The sequence below is a fragment of the Malania oleifera genome, chromosome 12, assembly GCF_029873635.1.
Source record: "Malania oleifera isolate guangnan ecotype guangnan chromosome 12, ASM2987363v1, whole genome shotgun sequence".
NCBI lineage: Eukaryota > Viridiplantae > Streptophyta > Magnoliopsida > Santalales > Ximeniaceae > Malania > Malania oleifera.
Window position 1 is genome coordinate 87,214,158 of NC_080428.1, and position 25,664 is coordinate 87,239,821.

Consider the following 25,664-nt stretch of genomic DNA (forward strand, 5'->3'; position numbering starts at 1 on the left):
TGCTAAAGTCAATAGTTTTTCGAAATTCAATTAGCATTTATAAATTTATATTACCACACAATTTTTTTAGGGGTTAATTTCATTCCAATAATTATAAAAATTAAATAAAATAATAAATTTATAATTTATATTTTATTAATATTTTATAAATAATAAGTAAATAAAATAATCCGTCACATGCATGGTCTCGTTTCATCATTATCACATTTTTTTTTTCTTTTTATCCTTTTTATTTTTGTGGTCACAATGCAGCGCAATATGATTAGTCCCAATAACAACTTATCCCTAATTTAAAAATTTTAAAAAATATTAATTGCCGCTTCAAATTTCCTTTTTTTAAAAAAATTCTGTAGAGTCTTCCGACATGGCGCTACGACTATTATCTGCAACGATCGTCGGCCCGCGCAAACTTGTCTGGCACGATAGAAACCATGGGCTTCCCGCTGCAAGGGTTTCGCCCGCTTCGTCATTTTCACCATCTTCGTTATCATTATCATTATCATTATCTAGGGTTAGGGTTCGTATTGGATCGGTGAAGTGCCAGGCTGTCGGAGAAAGCTCTCAGAACTCTTTCGGCCGGGTGGTTTATCAGGGAGCTTATGGTCCTTGGAGTGTCGAACCCTCCGACGTTCGAGAGGTACTGCCGTTGTTAGAGTTTAGGATTTATCATCTTTGTTGTTTCAAATTGAATATGAACTGTGCTGAACTTAGTTGCATCGCTGTTGTTTTTCACTTTCAATTTCGTGGCTGCTTGCTTGAAGTTCGGTATGATTTATCTGTTTGCTAATGCCTATCTTTGATTAATATCGCAGTTAGGAATTTAGGATTGCTTTTGTGCCTTTGGATGGTCGAAACTATTTGATTTTAGTAGCTCAAATGCTCCTGCGGTTGAAATTGAGTTTTTTTTTAATAGAAAATTGTAATTTTTTTAGATAAGAGAAAAATTTATTAAGAACCGAAACAATGTATAGTAGGAGGAGGACAGGGTATCCTCTAGGAACAAGAAGCAGCACCCAAAAAAGTTATAATGGAGCCGCTTTCCAATCCCTTTAAAGGTTGGACATTCATAACCCTGAAACAAACCAAGTTAATAGGCTCAAAAAGTGGCCAAGAACGCCACTATATTTCATAATAAACAAAGACAGGCTGTGCGAACCTTAAAAGTTTTAGCATTCCGAATCCAAACAGCCATAAGAATAGTAAATGCTGCACCATTCCATAGAATGCAGCCCTTTCTAGTTGAGCCAAAACCCCAATGTCTCATGAGCAAGGGATCTCCTACATTTGAGCCGCCGCCCAAGCTTCATCAAAGTAAGAGGAGACGTTTCTCTGATACCAACATGAGACATAGATACGGCACGATACTAACCACAATTTCGAAAACATGAGTATACGATAGGGATACATTATTAATTAATATAAAATACATATTTTTAGTCATGTTTTGCCTTTCAGATGACAAATATTGTGGTAATTTTGATTTAGAATGAAATATGAGCACCATTCATGCAAAATTATCAATTACACATTTTGCAAACTACACTTATACAATCATCAACTATTATAGGGTATTGGTCCAACCCAGAAAAAAAAAAAAAAAAAAAACTTAAGGGCATGGTTGATGGAGGGCAATGGGCATGACTCATCAAGACATTTAAAAAACCTTTTAACTCTTAGTCTCTCAACTTCTCCTCAAAATTTTCTTTTTTTGGGGGGGGGGGGGGGGGTTTGTTAACAAAATTAGAGGCGCAGCCAAATGCAACGTTTGGGTGCAAGAAATGCCCCAGAGAAATTAGAAGAAATTGAAGAGAGAAGGGAAGTGGAAGAAGAAGGAAGGAGAAGATACACTTGGTGGAGGTTTGGGGGGAGGAGACCACACGTTAATTCTCAATTTGAAGCAAACAATAACCATTTCCCACATGGCTTTCACACACTATTTATAAGGAAGCCTTAGCATAAGAAATTACACATATAATCCTGAAAATACATGAAATTATAAACACCCCCCTCTTCAAATATTACAAACAAGCCTCTAGAAACACATAATCCTACTATGAGCAAACTAAACACACACAATAAACCACTAATTAACAAGGCATATTTGGTTTTAGAACCCAACAACCCATTGGCCCTGTTCTTTGAAATTAACCTTCAAATTGGGTCAAAATGATCCATCCAAAACCTATATCTCATCCTACATCAATGAATATTGTTCATCAATCAGCTTACAACTCAATATTGTAATGGTGTTTAGCATACTTTCATCCTTTGTTAAACATCCATTGCCTGCGAAGCTTTAATAATATGAGTTAACTAAGCACATTTGGTTTTTGAACCCAACAACCTATTGATCCCATTCTTTGAAATTGGCCTCCAAATTGGGTCAAAATGATCTAGCCAAGTATCTGCTTCTCATCCTACATCAATGAATACTCATCAATTGTTTTACAACTCACGAGCTATTGTAATCGTGTTTAGCCTACATGCATCGCCTATGACGTGTGATAAGATGAATTACATTGCTTTGTGTCACGGTCCGACTATTTTCACATCGTTGTGAAGGGCCGTGTGGCGCTAGCTAAAACACTCTTGTTTTAACTAGCCAGTCTATAATTTACCAACATTCATCCACGAAGCACTTTCATTAGTATTCATTCAAATAGCAGCGGAAACAGTAATCAATTCATGAAAGCTATGGCAAGCAAGCAGTAAACATTGAAGCAAATGTAATTCATTAACAAATCCTCCGTTGACATGGTGTACTTAGTGAGGGAGGCAAGTAGGCTAAGTACGTTGACAATTGCTAGTGAGTTTTACAATGACTGATGAACACTCACCCTCCCCTAAAGAGCTTTCTGGGCTATTCTCACTCTGACACTAGGAAACATCAAAGTGATCGAGGAGTCATACTGTCTTATTTGGCTTACAATGAAATAAATACTGGAAAATAACCCTACACTAGTATTTACATGATGGAAACCCATCCCAAACACATGAGGCAAGCGGTCACAGGCAAGCATAATGCTCTGAACAAGCTTAGCTCGTGACATTCTCCCCCACTTATGCGGTCAACGTTCTCGTAGACTTTGACGCTAGGTACACTTCGACTTTGTTTACGAATGGTTGCATATCTTCCGTAGAAACCCAACTAATTTCTTCGTCACCAAGGCCTTTCCACTTCACTAAGAATTCCTGCCACTTCTTCCTTGAGGATGTGAACTCTCTGTCTGCAACGATATCTTCAACTTCACGTTTGTCAGGTTGAACTGTGCTCACTTCTGCTCTGGCTGACTGATTTTTGCTCAGATCGTCGGTGTCAGCGTTGTACGGCTTGAGGCAGCTGACGTGAAACACATGATGCACTTTCATCCTAGTCAGAGGGTCGATTTTGTAGGAGACCTTCCCGACTTTGGCCAAGATGGGGACTGGTCCTTCATATTTGCGAAGTAGTCTCCTATCTCGTTCTCGTAGTGACCTGACCTATTCAGGATTGAGCTTAACAAGCATCAAGTCACCTACGTCGAAGTGCTGTGGTCTTCTCCCCTGATCTGCCCACTTCTTCGTCCGCTTAGTAGCTTTCTCTAGGTAGGCTCGGGCAATCTCAGTATTCTGTCTCCATTCTTTGGTAAAGACGTACGCCCCGGGACTCTTTCCTCTGTACGGCTCATCCACTATGTGAGGTAACAGCGGCTGTTGGCATGTAACAAGCTCAAAAAGACTCTTGTTGGTTGTGGAGCACTTTTGGGCATTGAAACAGAACTGAGCCACATCAAGTAGTTGCACCCAATTCTTTTGGTTGGCGTTGACAAAGTGGTGCAAGTACTCTTCAAGTAGCCCATTGAATCTCTCCGTCTGTCCATCTGTCTGTGGGTGATAACTTGAAGAGATTTCTAGTTGTGAACTGAGGATTTTGAAAAGTTATGTCTAGAAGTTGCCGGTGAATCTTGAGTCTCGGTCACTAACAATGTCGTGGGGAACACCCCAATATTTCAAAAACAACTGTGCTGTCTCCTCTGCCGAACAGTACTTCGGTGCAGCTATGAATGTATCATACTTCGAAAACCTGTCTATAATAACAAGTATAGACCCTGCGTCTCCCACTCTGGGCAGGTTGGTGATGAAATCTAATGAGACACTTTCCCACGATTTGGACGGTACTGGTAGGGGCTCCAACAGGGGCTCCAACAGCCCAACAATTTTCCTTTGTTCCACCTTGTCTTGTTGGCAAGTGAGAAAAGTTTGGGTATAATCAACCACATCATCATGCATGTGCGGCCAATAGTACCCCCGCTTCAGTAAGGCCAAAGTGCGCTGCCATCGTGGATGTGCGGCCCACATGGTATCATGACATTCCTTCAGCAATGTCTTCCTCAGATCACCTGCTTGTGGCACAAAGAGCCGGTTACCATGGGTCATCAGTAATCCATCTTCCATCCAGAACTGTCGTGCCTTCCCTTCTTCGGTAAGTTTCATTAAGTTCTGCGCAACTGGATCTTTGGCTAAGTTCTCCTTGATGCGCTCTCGCATCGTTGTGGTAATAGTACTTAAAGTCAGATGTGTTACCATTTGTAAGGCCGCCAGTTCGGCCTTTCTACTCGGTGCATCTGCGACTTGGTTCAATCGCCCCGCCTTGTGCTCAAATGAAAAATCAAATTCTGCCAAGAATTCTTGCCATCGGCCCTGCTTGGGTGTTAGCTTTGGATGTGTGAAGAAATGGCTAACATCTGAGTTATCTGTTTTCAGCACAAATCTTGACCCAAGTAAGTAATGCCTCCACACACGGAGACAATGTATCACCGCTAGCATCTCCTTCTCTTGAGCTGTGTACATTCGCTTTGCTTCACTAAGCTTACGACTTTCGTATGCAACAGGGTGCCCCTCCTGTACCAAGACTCCTCCAAGGGCGAAGTCTGATGCATCTGTCTGTACCTTGAAGGGTTTTATGACATCCGGAAGAGCCAGTACCGGATCTCTCATCATGGCATCCTTCAAGTCATCAAAGGCTTCCTGACACTCCTCTGTCCAGTTCCACCCATGACCATTCTTTAGTAGTTCTGTCATAGGGGCCGTTCTCCGTGAATACCCCTCTACGAACTTCCTGTAGTAGTTGGTAAGGCCAAGAAAGGAACGCAACTCTTTCACTATCATTGGGATCTTCCATTCTTGAATTGTCCTTACCTTCTCCATATCCATTCTGATATGACCTTGTTCAATCACATAACCAAGGAATTTGATGCTCTGCTGAGCGAAAGAGCACTTCTCTTTCTTCACATATAGGCTGTTGCCCTTCAGCCTATCGAACACCTTTCGTAGATGCTCTTTATGTTCCTCTAGAGTGGAACTGTAGATAATAATATCATCCAGGTACACTACGACAAACTTGTCAAGGTACTCACGGAAAACCTGGTTCATCAAGGTATAGAATGTTGCAGGCGCATTCGTCAACCCGATTGGCATCACCAAGAATTCATATGCCCCATATCGTGTCACACAAGTAGTCTTCGGCTCATCCCCATAAGCAATTCTCACCTGATAGTAGCCTGACCTCAAGTCAAGTTTAGTGAAGTACTTGGCGTGACTCAACTGATCCAATAAATCAATAATCAACAGAATAGGATACTTGTTGCGCACTGTCACCTTGTTGAGCGCGCGGTAGTCTACACACATCCGCAGGCTCCCATCATGTTTCTTTTGAAATAGCACTAGTGCTCCAAATGGTGCTTTGGAAGGGCGAACATATCTCGCTTTCGATAATTCATCAAGTTGCTTCCTCAATTCTGCTAACTTTGGAGGCGCCATCCGATATGGCCCTTTTGCAGGTGGTTTCACTCCTGAAAACAACTCGATCTCATGCTCCACACCCTATAGTGGAGGTAATTCGTGAGGCAATTTATCCGGCATCACCTCCTTGTACTCATCCAACACCGCTTGGATGCTTGTAGGCACCAGTTCTTTGCCTACTTCTTCATCTACCACCACCGTGGCTAGATATGTCTGCTCTCCCTTCCTCAAACCTTTCTTGAGTTGCATAGCTGAAAGGAACTTCCCATCGTCTCCTTTCGTTGCAACAACTTGCACCATGCACGGGTGATCTCCCATCAGACATAGGGAACCAGCCGAAGGCATCAGCACTGCCTTCGTTCCCCTTAGGAACTCCATTCCCAAAATGACTGGAAAGTCATCCAATGGCACTGCTGTGAAATTCACATGACCTTCCCACTGCCTAAGCTTCACAGTAACTTGCTTGACTACTCCCAGAGTAGGTTGGGTTACAGAATTAATTGCTTTCATGCGTCCTGTATCCTTCTCTAAGGATAAGTTGAGTCTCCAAGCTTCTGGTTGCGAAACAAAGTTATGGGTAGCCCCGGTATCCACCATAGCGCGAGTGCTCTTCCCATTGATTCTCAAGTCCACAAACATTAGCCCTCTGGCTCGTGTAACATTTGGAGCTTTCGCCTGCTTTTCCAATGCGCTCACCTGCCGCATTGCACCCATCCTCGAGGTCTCATCTTCTTCCCCATCGTCTTCCAGTGCCTGTTTGGCAATGGAAGCCTGTAAAACATTAAGTGATGCTTTGTGAGGGCACTCAAAAACTCTATGAGGATCTCGACACAAGAAACACTCAAGTTTACCTTTTCCCTTGGGTGTGTTGAACCTTCGAGACGACGAAGCTTCCTTTGAGGTTGATGCTTTATAGTCGGCTCCCCCACTCTTGGGTTTGCCTTTCTTGAAAGACTTTCCATTATTTCCCTCTCCACTAGATCCTTTGGACGAAGTGGTATTCTCCCCAGCGTAGTCAGTCAAGCGTTTTGTAGCAGCTTGTGCGGTAGACAAGTTTTGAATTCTTTGTCTATGAAGTTCAGTCCTTGCCCACGGTTTCATCCCCTCTAAAAAATAGAACAACTTGTCCTTCTCCGACATATCTCGGATATCCAACATCAAAACAGAAAATTGTTTTACATATTCCCTGATCAACTCAGTATGCTTGAGGTCTCTCAGCTTTTTCCTTGCATTGTACTCAACATTTTCAGGAAAGAATTGAGCCTCGAGCTCTCTCTTCAAGTCTGCCCAACTATCAATTACACAGTTTCCATTTTCAATGTCATTGTACTTAGCACGCCACCACAGTTTGGCGTTACCCGCCAAGTACATGGTTGCAGTATCTACTTTCACCTGTTCTGAGGCCATCCTCACAGCGCGAAAATATTGTTCCATATCAAATAAGAAGTTCTCTAACTCCTTAGCATCACGGGCACCCCCATACGTCCTGGGTTCAGGTACCTTGGTCTTACTAACTCCCGGAGTGTTGGAGTTCCCTATAGCAAGAACCATCAGATTCACCTTTGCATCCAGATCAGCCATCCGAGCCTGCAAAGTTTCCACAGTGTGGTGAAAGTCTTCTGACATTTCACTTATCAAACTTGCTTGATGCTGCTATGAACCCATCACTTCATCAACAAGTCCCCTCAGTTGGGCCATCTCGTTGGCCATATTGTTGGTTGTCTCTTCAACCTGTGCTTCCAGTGCACTGAGTCTTTTAGCATTGTTTGGTGCCATGGTCAATTACCAAAGCTTCCAAAATCCCACAACGAAGGTAACTGAATTCTCGTACCAACTGAGCCTTGGCTCTGATACCAAGTGTCACGGTCCGACTATTTTCACACCGTTGTGAAGGGCCGTGCGGCGCTAGCTAAAGCACTCTTGTTTTAACTAGCTAGCCTATCGTTTACCAACATTCATCCATGAAGCACTTTCATTAGCATTCATTCAAATAGCAGTGGAAACAGTAATTAATTCATGAAAGCCGTGGCAAGCAAGCAGTAAACATTGAAGCAAACGTAATTCATTAACAAATCCTCCGTTGACATGGTGTACTTAGCGAGGGAGGCAAGTAGGCTAAGCACGTTGACAATTGCTAGTGAGTTTTACAATGACTGATGAACACTCACCCTCCCCTAAAGAGCTTTCTGGGCTATTCTCACTCTGGCACTAGTATTGACATGATGGAAACCCATCCCAAACACACGAGGCAAGCGGTCACAGGCAAGCATAATGCCCTGAACAAGCTTAGCTCGTGACACTTTGCTATTTGCCACATGACTCTCTTGTTTACTGCATGCTGTGTACTTTGCATTTGTTGCTCGTGAATATATTCATGTGGTGTATTTGTGGCTTACTAGTTAAACTTACATCATAGCTAGTGCTGCACAGTCCTTCACACGGTGTGAAGTGTTCACCCCATGACTCTAGGCTAGGGTTTTTTTAAAGTTGTTCTTATTGCAACTATACTTATTTTAGGCAAAGCATAATTCGAGCAAACCTGGCCCATAAGGTAGGCCTAGTTGGATGGCTACGCCTTTTCGCCAATTTAGTTCATTTAAAGATTAGAGTGATCTTAAACCTAATCAAACTCCCTTGGCCTAAACATTGTTGGATGATCCAACTTGGTGCCATATGTGAAGGAAGAATTCTATAGGCAAGCAAATTTGGTGAATGCCAGGCAATAGCATGCTGAGTGCTCCTCATTGGTGGCAAGCCCCATAGTTATTCAACACCAACTATCTCTCAACTCCTTTTATAGTCACCAATGTCAACATGTTGGTCCTAATTGACAGCCCTATCACCTAATGAATAAGTAACACCTAATTCTCGGCATTCAGCACTGAATTGTTGAGTAGTAAGGAAGCCATTTACCATGTTAGATTTAGAGGTATCAGTGACTCCTTCTCTAAGTGATTGTGAAGTCAATTTTTTGCCATACTTTTGAACAGAGTGAGTGTTGCCTTTAGTGTAATGGATTGTGTCTTTATCTTACAACCATGATTTTCCCAATAGAACATGACATGCATCCATGGGAACCGATCATTGCCAAACCTCATTTCCAATTTATCATGCAAAGTAAATTTTTCCAGATGACAAGAAGTGATAGGCACATCGTTTCGACGTTCCCTCTCAAAACCAAGCAACCTCATAAGGATGAGGGTGCTTCTCTATTTGCAACCTTAGCTTCCCAATAGCCTTCTTTGAGTTATGTTCTCAGGTCCCATCTAGAATTAGTTCCAAACTTTATCACCACAAATAACTTGTGTCAAAAAATATTGCTCCGGCTACATCCTCCTCTTCAACTTTGGGTGTCATCATTATGGACCTAACCTCCAATCACTCTACTTGCACTAAATCAATGTCAATATCTTCCTTTTTGTCATGGTATTTATCATATGTTGGCTCTTATAGCTTGTTTTCTTCACCTTGTTTTTTGAAGGTACACTATTCGTTGTGGACGTAAGATGTGTCTCCTCCACAAATGGAACATCCACTCGGAAAACCCACTAAGATGAGTTGCACCAGTTCTCTTTTGAGATCCAAATCCGGAAGTGTCTTTCTCCTTTACACTCTTGTTAGCTCCCCAACAAGGTCTATTACCTGTGCAAACATTAGTAATTCTGTAACAACTCCTTGATTCCTGTTAGGGCCTGTTTCTAGCCTCTGAGAACCCTGAGCAGCAGTCATGACTTTTCTGCCTTGTAGTCTGAGAGCGCCTAGCAGATGGTCTCCTTGCTCCTTAGTGCCACATCCTCTATCTGCCATTAAGGCATGTTCTCAAGCATCTTCTAGGTTGAGTAAATGGACATTCCCATCTCATCTCTAATGGATTGATTCAAGCTTGTGAGGTAACGACTAACAAGCTGTTAGTTGCTCATTACTCTCATATAAATCAACCCAAGTAGAGAGATTATCAAACTCAGCTGTATATATTTCCAAGGACAAGTGCCGTTGCTTTAAGTTATGAAATTTCTTGTACAACTCCATTGTGTAATCAGCTAGTTAAAGTTGTTCCCATAACTTAGCTTCATGTACTTCTTTGGCCCCATGTGCATATTGTTAGGCATGCTGTTTTTTATCTCTTCCACCATTGAAGTGCAACACCCTTCAACTTAAGCTTTACAAACTTCTCTCATCTTCCTTAGGCTTCCATTCAATCTTGATTCCACCACCATTTAAATCAAGTGCGTACGCTTTCCTCTCTCATGAACCATATCTCCAATTCTTGATGAACAGGTTTGTGAGGAAATTTTCCTTCACCTTCTAATTTTTTAAAATCACCATTTGTGTTCACCATGCATGCTTTGCCTTGTTCCCATTGCCAAAGCACCTGCATTGGTCGCAATAATCATACATGACATCTCAACTATCTCTGCCTGCTAGTTTGGATTTCCTCTTTGGAAGCGGCCTCTTGCATGCTCAACCATCATGTGATCAGGATCTTTTTGACATTCTCCTGTCTTTATTAAAGAATTATTCCCCCCCCCCCCCCAAAAACATAAAAAAATGATCTTTTGCTCCATTGTCATGCCACATGATGACACTCAAGAAACACACATTCTAGGCATGGTTTTAAATAACGGCCGTTACGTAGCGTAACGGCCGATACGTAACGGAAATCAGAGGGCCCGAAACCGATACGGGCCAATATTGCGGTTCGGAAAAAATTCACGGCCGTAACGGCCGTTACGGAGGCGTAACGGCACGTAACGGCCGATACTCCAACGTTACATGTCGTAACGTCCGTTACGGACCGTTACATGGCCGACAGGTAGCATATTCGCTGACGGGCAGCAGGCAGCAACGCTGCTTTCCCCCTCTCCCCAGTCCCCACACCCATCTGCCATTCAAAGGCTAAAAAGGAAAGTTACAAACTGACCTTGAAAATTTGTTGGCCTTCGGCAATAAGAAGGCTTCGAAGCCTGAGAGTGAGCACACCGAGGCTACCGAGCAGATCTACTCAGAATTGCAGACTTGCAGTTCCAGGCTTCCAGTTCCAGCAACTTGGCGAGTCACCGGCGACGGAAAAAGGTCTGCAGCAGCTCCGCCAGTCATCGCAGTCGGCACCTTCCTCCGCCAGTCGTCGCAGTCGCACCAGCCAGCCTCTCGATTTCAGCTTCGGAGGCTCGGAGCTTGGAGTCATCGCTGGCTCGCTGCTTTTGCTTCGCTCCTTCGATTGTTCGAGGCTCCTCTGAGTTCCCTCGAATCCCTCCTCTCTCTCGGTCTGACTCGACTACAGGCCTCAGCGTATGAGACACTCTAACACCCACAGCACTTTTCATTATGTTTTTTTTGTTTTTTAAATTATATTTTGTTGCACCACAGGCCACAGCCCTTTTCATTCCTTTCATTCTGTTTATTTTTTTAAATTATATTTTGTTGTAAAATAGTGAGTTAAATTGAATTAAAAAAAAAGTAATTTAATAGAGTAAAAAATTAGAAATCATTAATAATTATGTAAAATAAAAATTTCTTAATTTATAAATATTTTAATTGTATTATATTTTTTGAAAGATAATTATGAAAATTAATTCCATGACATAGCAAGCAATTATTAATATTATATAATTAATATTTTTTAAGGTTAGTAAATAATTAATATTTACCAATAATAATTGAAGCCTTTTTTATAATAATATTTGAATATCAATAATCCACTACTGCATTCACCATCTAAACAAAGCATTAAAATAATGTATGTACACAAGACATCCATGTGATGGCATTTTATATTATCTAGGCTTAATTGAGCTCTATTTTTCACCATTCTTAAAGAATTCCAAGGAATACTCTGCACAATTATTATAATATTTAGTCTTAGGATTTGCCAAACTTATAGAAATAAAATTAATTCATGGCACCAATTGGCTAACATACTATTTATGTCAGCTGGATAAAGTGGTCATTTTGATAAAGAAGATATCATATTCACTCCCATCTATTGAAAAAATATTAAATAATATTCATATTATAAAAGAAAAAAAAATTAAATAACATCTGTCACCCATTTTATGTTACATGTGTATCTACTTGCCATTTCTTGAGTAGGTTGACCCTGTTTATTAATATTTTTTAAGTTTTAAAACATTATTTTGACCTTAAATTTAAAATTAGGTAAAATAAATGTTTACATCTATTTTTTGTTTTTAGTTATCAAATAAAGTAAAAATTAATAACTTAATAAAAAAAAATTAATCTAATAGTTAATACATTAATAAATTTGATTTTTACTAAGTACTACTAGAATTTGTAGAAAAATTTAATTTTAATCCATATACTGAGAAAATGTTTAAAAAATTAAATAGTCAATTTGTAATGTATGGATCTCTATTTGTGATGCTATGATGTATATGAAAATAGAGTAAAAATCTTTTTCACCTGTTAATTTCTTATAGTTATAAATGAAAATAAAATCAAGCTATAAAAAATAATGAAAATATCTTTTTAAAGATAAAGGAATATATTTTTTTTGTAATAAAATATCTAATATTTTATAATTTTGTTTATTTAAATATAAAAATAATAAACATTACTTATTATTTTTAATCAAATATTATACTTATTTTTACGTAATAAGTATTTAAAATTAGGACTATTTAGTACTTATTATTTAATATTTACTAAATTACTAATTATATTATTCCTGTCATTGTAGGAAGGTTGTAAGTTGTAACTTTGTATTTTCTTTATATTTTGTGTAGAGATCATCAAATTAAGTCTATCAATATGTCACGTGATAGAGGAAATGAAAACTTACCTAGTGAAGATATTGGATGGCATTTTGGTACTGCGGTAGACGGTAATAGACATGTTATTATGTGTAAATTATGTGGGAAGATAATCAAAGGGGGCATTACACGCTTGAAACAACACTTGGCACATAAAAAGGTCAAGTAGCTGGATGCTCAAATGTGACCACACAAGTAAGAGAACAAATGATGAAACATCTACAACAGTATGCTGAGAAGAAAAGAGATAAACAAAAAAGGCAAGAAGAAGCAGAAGCCCAAATTAGAGGAGATTTTGAGAATTTGAGCGATGAAGAAGACTTGGAAGAAGAAAGTATGAGATTTGCTCGACAAGAAAGCATGCGATCACAACAACAATGGGAAGATAGACAAAGATTTCGAGCAAGAACAACTGGAAGGGGTAATATTTATGAAGAGGGAGGTGGCTCTGGCAGTGGTGCTACCAGTGGTTTCAATAGAGCAGGAGCTCGATCTTATAGTGGTCGAGAAGCTGGAGGTAGTGGACGACAATGGATCAATCTTGATGCCCCTGAAGCTAGACTAAAGGCAATGGATCCTATTTTAGAAAGAAGCAAGAGTGCGAAACAACCAAAACTCAACACAAAGTTACTGAAAGGTTTAAGAAGTAAATTAGGAAAAGCGGTTGGAAAATTCCTAATTTATAATCGGATTCCAGCGAATGTAGCTGACTCTCCATTTATGCAGCCTATGCTTGATATTGCTGCAGAGGTTGGAAAGGGGGTGAAGGGTCCATCACCCTATGAGATATCTGAAATTTATTTGGAGCAAGAGTATCAAGAAATGAAAAATTATATAGCTTCTTTTGCTGGAATTTGGAAGGAAAGAGGTGTAACACTTATGTGTGATGGTTGGTCAGGACCAACTAGAAAACACATTATAAACTTTTTAGTTTATTGTGATAGAGGCACCGTGTTTCATAAATCAGTTGATGCCTCTGATGTGCCAAGCAGAACAGCTGAATATTATTTCAGGTAATTTTCTAATTTTAATTGTATATGCAAATAGTATTATGGACTTGCATGTTTTTAATTAAATAGTAGTAATTATTGAATATATAATTTCATTTCAGATTAATGGATGAGGTGGTTGAAGAAATTGGAGAGGAGAATGTTGTCCAAGTAGTGACTGATAATGAAGCTGCAATGAAGGCAGGAGGAAAATTATTAATGCAGAAGAGGCCCAATCTCTATTGGACAGCATGTGCAGCTCATTGCATAGACCTTATTCTTGAAGATATTGGTAAGAAAAGTAACGTGAAGAAGGTCTTAGAAGATGCAAGAACAATAACCTCATTTATTTACAACCACACATGGACAGTGAATTTCATGAAGAAATTCACAAATAATAGAGAGTTACTTCGCCCTGCCATCACTCGATTTGCCACAAATTTCATTGCTTTAGAGACTATTGTCAGGCATAAACAAGCACTAAGGGAAATGTTTACATCTGATGCTTGGAAAAACTCAAGGTTTGGAATGGCAAAATCAGGCCCAGCATATGATTCAAAGAAAATTATCTTAGGCAAAGAGTTTTGGCAAAAGGCCTCTGATATAATTAAAGTGCAAGAACCCTTGGTGAAAGTTCTTAAATTGGTTGATGGTGATGAAAAACCAACCATGGGCTTCATATACGAGGCAATTGATAGGGCGAAGTTGGCCATTCAAAAAGATTGCCGGTTTTACAAAGACTATTGGAAAATTATTGACAACCGGTGGAGTTTTCAGTTGCACCAAGATTTGCACGCTGCTGGTAAGTGTAAATCAAATACAATTTCTTATTATTTTAACTTTTAAATTATGCATAGTTGCATTAGAAAACTATTGATTAATATGTTTCTAAATTTAATTGTAGGGTATTTTTTGAACCCACAATTTCTTTATGGTGCCCCACCATCTCCTGAAGTTGCTAGAGAAGTCATGGATGGAGTTAAAAAAGTGATAACCAAGTTGGTACCCGATATAGATACTCAAATTCGGGCTATTAATCAAGTAAGTATTGGTTCCATTAAATTGAATAATGAATTGTTCTAGTATTCTGTAATACTTTCAAGAATAATTATTAATACATCTAATTAATTAATTATATTTCACAATCATCATTTTTAGTTGTTGCTATATCGAGATAGGCAGGAGACTTTTGGAACCCCGTTGGCTCAAAGGGCAGTGAAACAAACAAATCCTGGTAAATATGGCTATATAGCTAAATAATGGAAAATTACTCTATTTTCTCTCTTTGTGTTCAAATTTGACTTTTGAAATACGCTATACTAACATAAAACTCTTTTTAATTATTCATGCAGCTGAATGGTGGATTCATTATGGCTTGTGTGCTCCTGAGCTCCAAAGAATAGCAATTAGAGTTCTTAGCCAGACCACATCAGCTTCGAACTGTGAGCGTAATTGGAGCACCTTTAGCCTCATCCATACGAAAACAAGAAATAGATTAAAGTACATGAGACTACAAAAACTTGTTTTCGTACATTACAACATGAGGTTAAAGTTAAGACGTACAATGAGAAGAAGCCAACGAGAAATTGAAGAGGGTTTCAATCCTATCAATTTGGACTACATTTTCGAAGAAGATGATCCTTTAAGTCAATGGTTAGAGGAGAGAGAGACACCACTACTCGACGGTCAGGACAATTCAAATTGGTTAAATGAAGAGGTTGGTGGTACTACAGAAGGAGGTGATCAACCACCAATAAACGCTCATGATGATTCAGGTTCAAGCCCTGAACGTACACAAAGTGATGACAATCTTGGTTTGAGCCCACCAAGTGATGATGATGGTAATAGTGGTGCTGGAGCTGGGGTTGGGGGGGGGTGGCAGTGGTGGTGGTGGAGGCGGCGGTGTAGAATATAATTATGGATATGATACAGGGACATCATTTGGAAGGGATATATATCCTTCTGATCCTTATGGACTACATGACATACCTGAAAATTATGACTTGGGTATTCCTCCAGGGAACCAATCTTCACAACCCAGGAGAAGGAGGAGTGCTCGTGGTGACCCTAGCGATTCTACTGAAGATTCATATGGTGTGGTTCGTAGTTTTGGCGACTTTGGTTTAGATGGTTCATCATCACAATCATTTGGATCTCATCCAGCATATCCACATTATGCATCTCGTGACTCACATTTTTATCCCAGTGGATTAGGAATCTCAGGATCTAGTGAGTCTTCTTCTACACACTACCCAGAGCCAGCCCCTGCCCCAACTTATAGACATTATTCAGGAGAATTTTCATCACCAGTACGTTTTCAAGAGCAACAACAAAATGATGCAAACTTGGGTTCATTCAACTATGTATTTCCACAAGGATGGGGAGATAATTTCCCATCCCAATCTCAAGATACAGATGCAAATTATGAAGACCCTCCACGTCATTCTTTTTGGTGGTGACATGTGTTATATTATAAATTTGTAATATTGTATTCATGTATTTTCAATTATTTATTGATATTTGATATTAATCACTTTTTAAATTCATGTATGTGTAATGTGTATATTGAGTATTAAGTCTATTGAGTATTGATTCATTTTTAGTAACTTTATGACTTAAATTAATTGATTCTTACATTTCTACATCTTTTTACTCATTAAAGTAATGTAAACTATAAAAAAATATGCTTTTTTTTGTAAACAGCGCACTAAAATTAATATAAAAATCATAATGCCTATTAAAAAGCATTTGTAGGTTGAATGAAAGCCTTCAAAATTCATTAAAAATCATGTATTAATGGATTTCATGCTTATTTTTTAATTTTCGCATGGTTGTGCATGCGTGAAAAAAATTCACGACCGTTACGCCCGCTTCCCGTTACGTAACACCCGCGTCTCCCGCGACCCGCGACACCCGCGACCGTTTCGCGACGTTACCCGCGACCGCGATTTCGAACCATGATTCTAGGTACCAACGCTAAAGCTCAAACCGAAGTTTATTTCAATGATCAACCTGCCTCCACAAACTTACAATTGATTAAACATAGGAAATTGGTTTCTTAAATCCTAAAATACGAACTTTATTATTTGGTTCATTTATTGCCAAAATTACCCCATAATAAGTAAGAAATAAAATCAACATCAAATCACAATATTGAATCAAAATCAAATCACAAAATCAATTTAGAATGTGGATCTTTTCTTGAATGATATGGAAGGTCTCCAAGTTGGTCCACGTCTCCACAATCAACACTCCTTTTCCTCATCATTCTCCTCCACCTCGGAAAAGTTTGACCTCAACGCTAATTAATAGAATGTGGATTTGGAGAACGGGATGAATCCAAAACGACCCTACATCTTCATAAATCTCTGACATCTGGGATAAAAGTTTATATAGTAACTCATAATGAGTCGAACCAATATTGACATTGATAGTGTTCGCACGTCCATAATAGATTATGTCCTTAGACATTCCAAGATCAACACAAACTGAAGCTCAAGATTCCCAATCACTTGTCCTTTAACAAACCAATCCCAGCCATAGTCTGTTGTGGTTACCACTCTAATACAACAACCATTTGGCATACTTAGGCTTTCATGTGAAAGGCAGCCCTATGGCTCGGTTGTGCTTAAACACACTGCACAACAACAACAAACGAAATAGCCCTCTGGCCAAAATGGTTTATGTGCCCGCTTGCCGCATGACTCAAATGCCCTCTGACAAAATTCATCTCAATCTCCTCTCGGATGGGTCGTCGATAATGGTCACGAGGCCAACAATGCAATTGCGTTCCTGTTAATTCCACAATAGCAATCTCTAATCACATTCCAATCAAAACTCAAAGCATCACCACTATGACCAACACAAAGCTGCACTTGTGGCTCAAGGGCAATCTGTCCAAGGTGTTTACAACTCATTTTCCTCATAGATCTAAGAGTGTCACCTCTCTTTAGGGGTTTTAACAACACAAATTTCGTTAAAAGCATTGTTGGCTATACTCCTTCAACTGTTCACTTCCACCAGATTTAAAAGTATCACACCTGCGTGTGGAATAAGGACATGACAAAGTCTCTACAGATAACTATCCGAGCTTCAATGCAACTACAATAGGATGACTCCCAAAGTGTGGATACAATACTCGCCTTAAGGCCACAAGGTATTCTCATCTTAGTTCCCATCAATCAATCCTCATTCCTTCTTAGGGGTACATGGCATCATCAATTAACCCGATGTTCATAAGATATTCACTGAAGGCCAACTTTCACCTCATTACTGGTGACCAGTTACATGACAAGAGAGGAGCAAGAGACGAGAACCTACTCAAAGAGAAAAAGTAAGATGACACTACCCAACTGTATAGCCGATGGCCAAGAAGGATGTACACCCAAACCTCTGGGTTGAGAGTACCACACAATCTCATTCCTAAATGGATTGTTTGTGGGGCTTCCATTCCCACACGGAAGCCCATAACACCCCTCGAGGATGTAAAGAGCCTGCCCCTGAGTGCTCTTCTTCAAGGCTAATGATCTTTGACAATTCCTTCTTCAACAAAACCTTTTTTGCCTTTCCTTTAGTATCGCGCCCTTGACTCATCTCCTACTCGTCAAGGTCTTTGATGTCATTAAGAATGGTAGTTTTTTTTGCTTGAATATTGTTGTAATAATGGATCGGATATATAGGATGCACAATGGAATAAAAACACAACAAGCAAATCAAATTAAACCAAAAAACATGAAATAACAAGCACAACAACAATATGTATGTGGTTCGGAAAAACCTACATCCACGGAAGCAATCGGCACAAAAATTTCACTAAGAAATTTGAGAATACACAATACACTTCACAAAGATCTCTCTCATATCTCACAATACCCTCAGACAGGGATAAATAGACTTCCTTTGGAGGTTTCCCTCCAATTACCCAACCACCCTAACGTTCAAATTCAAAATTTAAATTTCTTCTCACAACCCAGGCGCACTCGTCGACGAGAATAGGGGATTCGTCGATGAGTCAAAGAAGCCCACTCGTCGACAAATCTATCCTTTCGTCGACGAGTCTTTAACTCTGAGATTTTCAAGCTCTCGGTATCTGCTCGTCAACGAGCACAGGGCACTCGTCGACGAGTCTTCTGTTGCTAGCACAAGAAGACTTCTCTAACATGTTTTTCTTCCTTTGTTTGTGATCTCACTAAGTATAAGAGCCACACACAAATATAACAATCCCCACCTTGCCGATTATACGCCCATTAGGAGAACCTGAAAACACGACTAATATCTCCACCTTGAACTTGAAATGCTCGGTTGTGACCGTCTCCCTTCTAGTACTTAGAGACATGCACCAAGTCCAAGCAACACCGCTTGAACTTGCCGATGACAGCTTCAACTTCTACTATCAACCCCGATACAGTTGTGTAGATGTAACACCTAAAGAGTTCGCCCTAGGCTTCCAATAAGACCTCCCCACAACAGTAAACACAAAAGCTGCTGCAAATCTTATATCACCAAAACCCTCTGCATAGTCTTCAACAAAACTAACAACTGACGGTCCACTCTGTTGCCTGCTGAAACACTCCATTACACAATCATGAAGGACCTTTGACATATTCCGGACATCACAGCCCGTCCTTGGGTACCGAGCTGTAGACATTTCACAACGATTCTCCACAGAACCTCCCTGAGATGGCAAACAAAGTCTCCCTGCGGTTCCGTCCACAAAGCCACCCTGAGATAACACTAATCTCTTTGTAGTTTTGTCCATGCGAATCAGCAAACCAAGACCTATCTTGGCTGTACCCAACACATACATGTCAAAAACTTTCAAAAGAGTTCCCAACTGATTAGCCTCAGTTGAAGCATTTCTAGCCAATAACATGTCATTTACATACAACAGATACATCACTTCATACATCACTATCACCCTCTTCCCAACTGGAAGCCTCACCAGTTTATACCTAAATGGTGGTCTGATAGTGCACATGGGCCCACCGTGATCCTGCTGGTCTCCCAAGCTAAAACTCCCTGCAATATGATCAATGTCAACTTTGCCCTAAGTTTGTTGCTCCACTTGCAACACATGCCCATTCATGCCGTGATACTGTTGACCCGAGATGGAACTTCCCATATTTCTGCCTTGAGTCCTTAACTCCACCTGAATAACATGATTGCTGCAGCCGCAGTTTTCTGGCATTTGTTTCTCTTCCTTTACCTGAATACGCTGTCCCATGTCTTTAACAACAAAAGTCATGTCCTCGATCACCCCTTTGTTTGCCACATGATCACCCAGCTTGCACCCACCTTTCTTATAACCTAGGTACTGTTCGGACATAACACCAAGCCTAGATCCGCCATCAGTAGAATAGTGCACCAGTGAACATCCACTCACAACCGAGTAGTCTACCGCAAAACATGCCCACAATTCACTTGCAACTTTCCCATTTAGTGATATTTTTGGCGATCGGTCACAAGAGAAACGCGCCACACTCACTAATTTCACCAAAAAGTACCCTGCAAGCCCTGCATATGATCTGTCCTACTCCCAAAACTCTTTTAACAAAACTAGCGTACTCAGCCCCAATGGCTGACATGAGGATTTCTCTCCTGGTTTGGTACTCCACCTCAACCATAACACCTCAACATCAGGCTTGTGCCACATAAGATAAACCAAGACCTTCCGTGATACATTCACGAAAAACATATGTCTATCCTTTGATGCTATCATCATCGGTCCCCAAACATCGGAATACATGTAGTCATCCATATGCTTCAACTGCATATGCCACAAAGTATCTGATTCAGATTCAACAGTTGTAGCTCCACCTTCAACGGTAACACCCCGTAGTACATAGATATTTTCGGCTATCTTTTCTCCTTTCATCATTATCGAGTTGCCTTCACACACTTTCATTTCTCCTTTTTTTAGACTGTAACAAAGTCCATTACAATCCAAAATACCCAAGGAAATAACATTCTTTCCTAGACCCTCAACATGCCTTACATCATATATGGTTTTTACAACACCATCATGCATTTTGATTTTGACATTTTCAATACCAAGTATTTTGTATGAAATATTATTTTCCATCAAAACACAACCAGTATTGACCGACCTGTAGGTGTCAAACCATTTTTTATTTGCTGTCATGTGATAAGAGCATCCGGTATCTAGAATCCAAGAATCATCCGTGAGACACTCCGAACCTAATGAAATACATAGCATATCCCCCTCACTGCACTCTGAATCTTCTTCCACTACATTTGCAGATTCTGACAGACCTTGTTGTTTTCAGAATTCCCTTTCTTCCACTCCAGACATTCCGGTCTTATGTGCCCAATTTTACCGCACTGAAAACATTTCACGTCCTTCTTCTTCTTCTCGGGCTGCAACCGAGATTTGCTTTGGGACTTACGTCTCCCATGTTCTTGATTACTTTTATAACAAATCCTTCATCATGTGAAGCTTCATCACTAATCATTTTTCTTTGATGAAAACACCGAGCAATGCACTTGTCACCTCTTCCAAATTCAGGCTATCCTTGCCCCATGTATAAGTTTGAGATGTATGTAGGGAATTTAATAGCATCAATGCTTTGTTTTCCTCCTCGAACTTTACATCAACACGTGCCAAATCACTCCCAATTTGATTGAAAGTGTTGATATGTTGGTTCAAATATGAACCCTTAACCATCTTAAGCCAATACAACCTTTGCTTAAGAAAAAGTTTATTCGACAAGGATTTAGACATATACCGGCTTTCTAACTTTCGTCACACAGTTGCTGGAGAATCCTCCTCCATTACATGATAAAGAACTTCATCGGCCAAACACAAGCGTATTGTAGAAACGGCCTTTGCTTCCAATTCTCCCCATGTTGCCTCATCCATTCCAACCGGTTGAACGCCAAGTAGAGCCTTAGCCATTCCTTGTTGCACAAGTATATCCTTCACTCTCCTCTGCCATAAACCAAAGTTCCCGTTTCCATCAAATTTGACGAAGTCAAATCTTGCAGATGATGATCCCGAAGCCATATCAACAATTGCTCTAATACCAATTTGTTGTAATAATTGATCGGATATAAAGGATGCATAGCGGAATAAAAAAGCAACAAGCAAATCAAACTCAACCAGAAAACATGAAATAACAAGCACCAACAAGATGTACGTGGTTCGGCAAAGCCTACATCCACGGAAGCATTCGACACAAAAATTTCACTAAGAAATTTGAGAATACACAATACATTTCACAAAGATCTCTCTCATATCTCACAATACCCTCAGACAGGGATAAATAGACTTCCTTCGGAGGTTTCCCTCTAATTACCCAACCACCCCAACGTTCAAATTCAAAATTTAAATTTCTTATCGCAGCCCAAGCGCACTCGTTGACTAGTCAAAGAAGCCCACTCGTCGACGAGTCTATCCTTTCGTCGACGAGTCTTTAACTGTGAGATTTTCAGGCTCTCGGTATCTGCTCGTCGATGAGCACAAGGGCACTTGTTGACGAGTTTTCTGCTGCCAACATAAGAAGACTTCTCTCATATGTTTTTTTTCCTTTGTTTGTGATCCCACCAAGTATAAGAGCCACACATAAATATAACAAATATTTTCAAGGAGCATCCCAACAACTTTTAATTTCTAAGAGCTTTGCTAAAAAAAGATGCCTATGGGGTCCTTCACCTAGGCTCTGGTGAGAGTCCAACGAAAATTGTCATCCAGGTTTTTGAACAGATAGGAGATTGAAAAGGAGTTGATGGAATGATCCAACTTCTCCACAACATTGTGATTCCACATAACAAGGATGCCTCCAGTGTTAACCATAACTAGGGGTGAAATCGGTTCATTACAATTCAGTTATGGGGCAAATCGAAAACCAAACCGAAAATTGTGGTTTTTAATCGTCGCGAACAGAAATTGAAGTCGAACCGAATCTACTATTCCTTGAAGAACCGAATATTGGACAGCTCGGTTACAGTTTTTTAAATTTCAATGATCTTTTTTGCACAAGGGCTGTTGAGAACCAATTGGGCCTTCTGATTTTTCATAATATTTCATAATTTTAATAGAATTGAACCTGTTAGATAGCCTAGACTGTTGAGAACCTGCTGGTCTTGTTGGACCTTTTGCGAACATATGAACTACAGAGAAAGAATTGAAAACTTGCTGCTTGCTGGCCCTAGTGGACCTTTTAAATAATAATTGAGATGAAAATATGAAAACATGTATCCTTTTCTTTTTATTCCTGGTTCCTACTAGCTTTTCTGCCGATCACTTTTGGATCTCTCTTAGGCTCCTACAAACCATCATAATGCAAAGTACATATCAATTAACCACAATGTCCCAATCCTTGGGCACTTTAATAATTAAGTCTCTTTATCCCTTATTGCACAATGGTAAGGTTGCTTCTTTGTCACTAGTTGGTCATGGGTTCAAGTCCAAGGAAACAGCCTCTCTACATAAAATTAGGGGTAAGGTTGCGTACACTGTGACAACCCTTCCCTTACCCTCGCGAAGTGGGGAGCCTTATGGTTCAAGGACGACCTTTTTTATTTTTATTTTTTTAATCCCTGATTGCACAAAACAAGCAAGCAAATTCTTAGACACTTTAACAGTTAGGTCTTCTTGTTCCTAATTACCTAAAATAAACAAACATTCAAAATGAACAAGAAAATAGGAAATATCCCAAATTAAAAATCAAAAAACAGATATTAAAAATTTTCACCAAAAAAGAAAATCAACGTTTAGAACTTTCAAAGAATTGAAGTCATCCACATTCTTCAATCCACATTCTTCAATATTCAAAATTGTAGCTTCAATGCTCCGATCTCCATACAAGCATAGTTCATTCTTCCTAATAAAATAAGGTAAATGCAAGTTATAACAAGGTAAAATTAAATTGATAATCGATGTTCATAAAAGAAAAGAATACATAATCTTACTGATAAATCATCGGCGGTGTCAATACAAGAAGAATGTAGGCCAAATTTATCAAATTTTGAAATGAATTAAAAAAGAAGTCAATAAATTAGAGAAAATAAATACAAGACAAGAATTAGAATAAAACAATTAGGAAATGTGAAAAAGATGCACTAAGAAATTATCTTTTACCTTTTTCAAGTTTATCAAGTTCTTCAAGGCTTTCTTCATAGTTAACTAATAGCGGTGAATTCCGTAACCAATCTTGAGAACATATACAAGCCTCCACAATCTTAGGAGTCAATAATGTCCTAAAAAAATCAAGAACACGACCTCCCGTGCTAAATGCAGACTTGGAGGCAACAGTAGCTATGGAGACGGCCATAAAATCATGTGCTACTTGCGAAAGGATAGGAAATCTCGGGTTATTTATTTTCCACCATCCTAAAATATCAAATTCTTGTGATTTTTGGTGTAATCCCAAGAGGGGGAGGGGGGTGAATTGGATATTTTAAAAATTTAGATCAAGTTTATATCCTATTTTTAAAAAACACAACCAGAATATCTCAAGCTTAGGGTTTCTCGATCAATCACAAGTGTCACAAATATTTAAGTATGCTAATATTTAAAACATACACAATAATCACAACAGATTAAATGTAAACATACAAGTGCGGAAAAATAAATAGTGTAGAGAGAGAGAACAAACATGGCAATTTTTATGAGGTTCGGCTATCCTCGCCTACATCCTCACCTTAAGACAACCGCTTGAGAATTTCACTATTCCACTCCTTAAACAAGGCGAAGCCACCTTATACACACTCCTTCACTTGAGTGGAGCCATCCGTTACACCACTCCTTCTAGGTGGAGCCATCTCTCCAAACGATACCCCATGTCTGGCACGGTTCTATACCTGAACCACAAAATACAAATGAGATAATATATTTGTGTACAATAAAATGCTTCTTCAAAAGCTAATTTTTACAATGTAAAACTTAATGCACTCTAACGAAGATTTAAGGTCAATAGAGTTTGTGTGTTTCACTCAAAAAGATGTTTGCAATATAAGAGAGTAAATGATCTTTGAGTAAAAATATATATAATGAATGCTTCAAAGATTCAAGCCCAATAAAAGATTCCTCCAAAAATATTTTTCTAGAAAAAAGAGTAGGAAAAGCTAAGGTTTTGCTCTCAAAAAGATTTTTGCAATGAAGAGAGTAGATGAGAGTAAATGCTCTCTCTCAAATAGATATTTTCAAATTAATGAGAAGAAGAGAGTGAATATGCTCTTTTGATTTTGAGAGAATGAGTATATGAAATGCCCAAAATATGTAGGAGTGTAATGCAAGATGAGCAAAAGTTATTTTAAGTCTTTTGGGCTTGGTATTTATAGGCATTTTCAACATATGACTGTTTTATGGTTGTTAGGGAAATAGAATAATAATAAATTTGAATTTTATGGTCGTTGGGAGCTTGTTTGCGTTAGTTACCCGTTGTTAATCGTCAAAGAGTGGCATTGAATCGTCGACGAATGGCCTTCAGTTGTCGACGAATCACCACCTTTCGTCGACGAGTCACCTGGGCTGAAAAACATATTTAGCTGCTGGAGTTTTTTGTCGACGACTCAAATACCATTCGTCGACGAGTCATGCCCATTCGTCGACGAGTCATGCCCATTCGTCGACGAATCACCTGGGTAGAAACTCAATTACGCTTACTGGTTTTATTAGTCGACGAATGCATTGCATTAGTTGACGACTCCCCTGTTTTTCACACAAACAAGCCTTCTAATGAGTTAACGCATGCTAGGACAAGTGTGTATGAAAAATATTGAGTCCCTAGGGTTAGTCTATGGTCGTTTTTGAGCTTTCCATCATATCAAGTAAGACATGCACATACAATTTAATCTAAATGCATTACAACTGAAATAATGAATGTCTTCACTCTTTGCTCTTCAATTTTTCATGGAATGGGCCAGGTGATATGAGCTTTAAGTGCCTTATGGCTTCCATATTGCATTGACTATTTGTGCCTTCTGAAATATAAATTTGTTCATACACTAAACCCACAAATGAGATGTATATGATTTGTCATTTTCAAAACGGGATAGGACTCAAAAATTCAACAATCTCCCTCTTTTTGATGATGACAAATACAAAAGTAAAATGAGGTTAGCCTGAAAAGGCTCCCCCTTACAATATGCATAATTAAGAAAT

The 25,664-nt window shown here is 39.3% G+C and overlaps 2 protein-coding genes across 2 annotated transcripts in view; both read left to right on the forward strand.

Annotated features, from left to right (window-relative positions):
* The first annotated feature begins 258 nt into the window (after positions 1–258).
* LOC131143764 (uncharacterized) overlaps positions 259–25,664 on the forward strand; it is a 49,827-nt gene continuing 24,421 nt past the window's right edge. Inside the window, exon 1 of the mRNA XM_058092074.1 lies at positions 259–637. Within this exon, the coding sequence (XP_057948057.1) occupies positions 365–637 (273 nt within the window). The 5' untranslated portion in view covers positions 259–364. The remainder of the gene's footprint in view (positions 638–25,664) is intronic.
* On the forward strand, positions 14,451–16,087 carry LOC131143765 (uncharacterized). The gene is made up of 3 exons (XM_058092075.1): positions 14,451–14,581; positions 14,699–14,774; positions 14,893–16,087. The coding sequence occupies exons 1-3, from the start codon at positions 14,510–14,512 to the stop codon at positions 15,453–15,455; spliced, it is 711 nt and encodes a 236-aa protein (XP_057948058.1). The 5' UTR covers positions 14,451–14,509; the 3' UTR covers positions 15,456–16,087.

Bases quoted from the DNA above. Each gene is read 5' to 3' on its own strand.
- LOC131143765 (XM_058092075.1), top strand. From the start codon at position 14,510: ATGGATGGAGTTAAAAAAGTGATAACCAAGTTGGTACCCGATATAGAT. The intron at 14,582-14,698 runs GTAAGTATTGGT...CATCATTTTTAG, and splicing joins AAATTCGGGCTATTAATCAA to TTGTTGCTATATCGAGATAG. The intron at 14,775-14,892 runs GTAAATATGGCT...TTATTCATGCAG, and splicing joins AGTGAAACAAACAAATCCTG to CTGAATGGTGGATTCATTAT.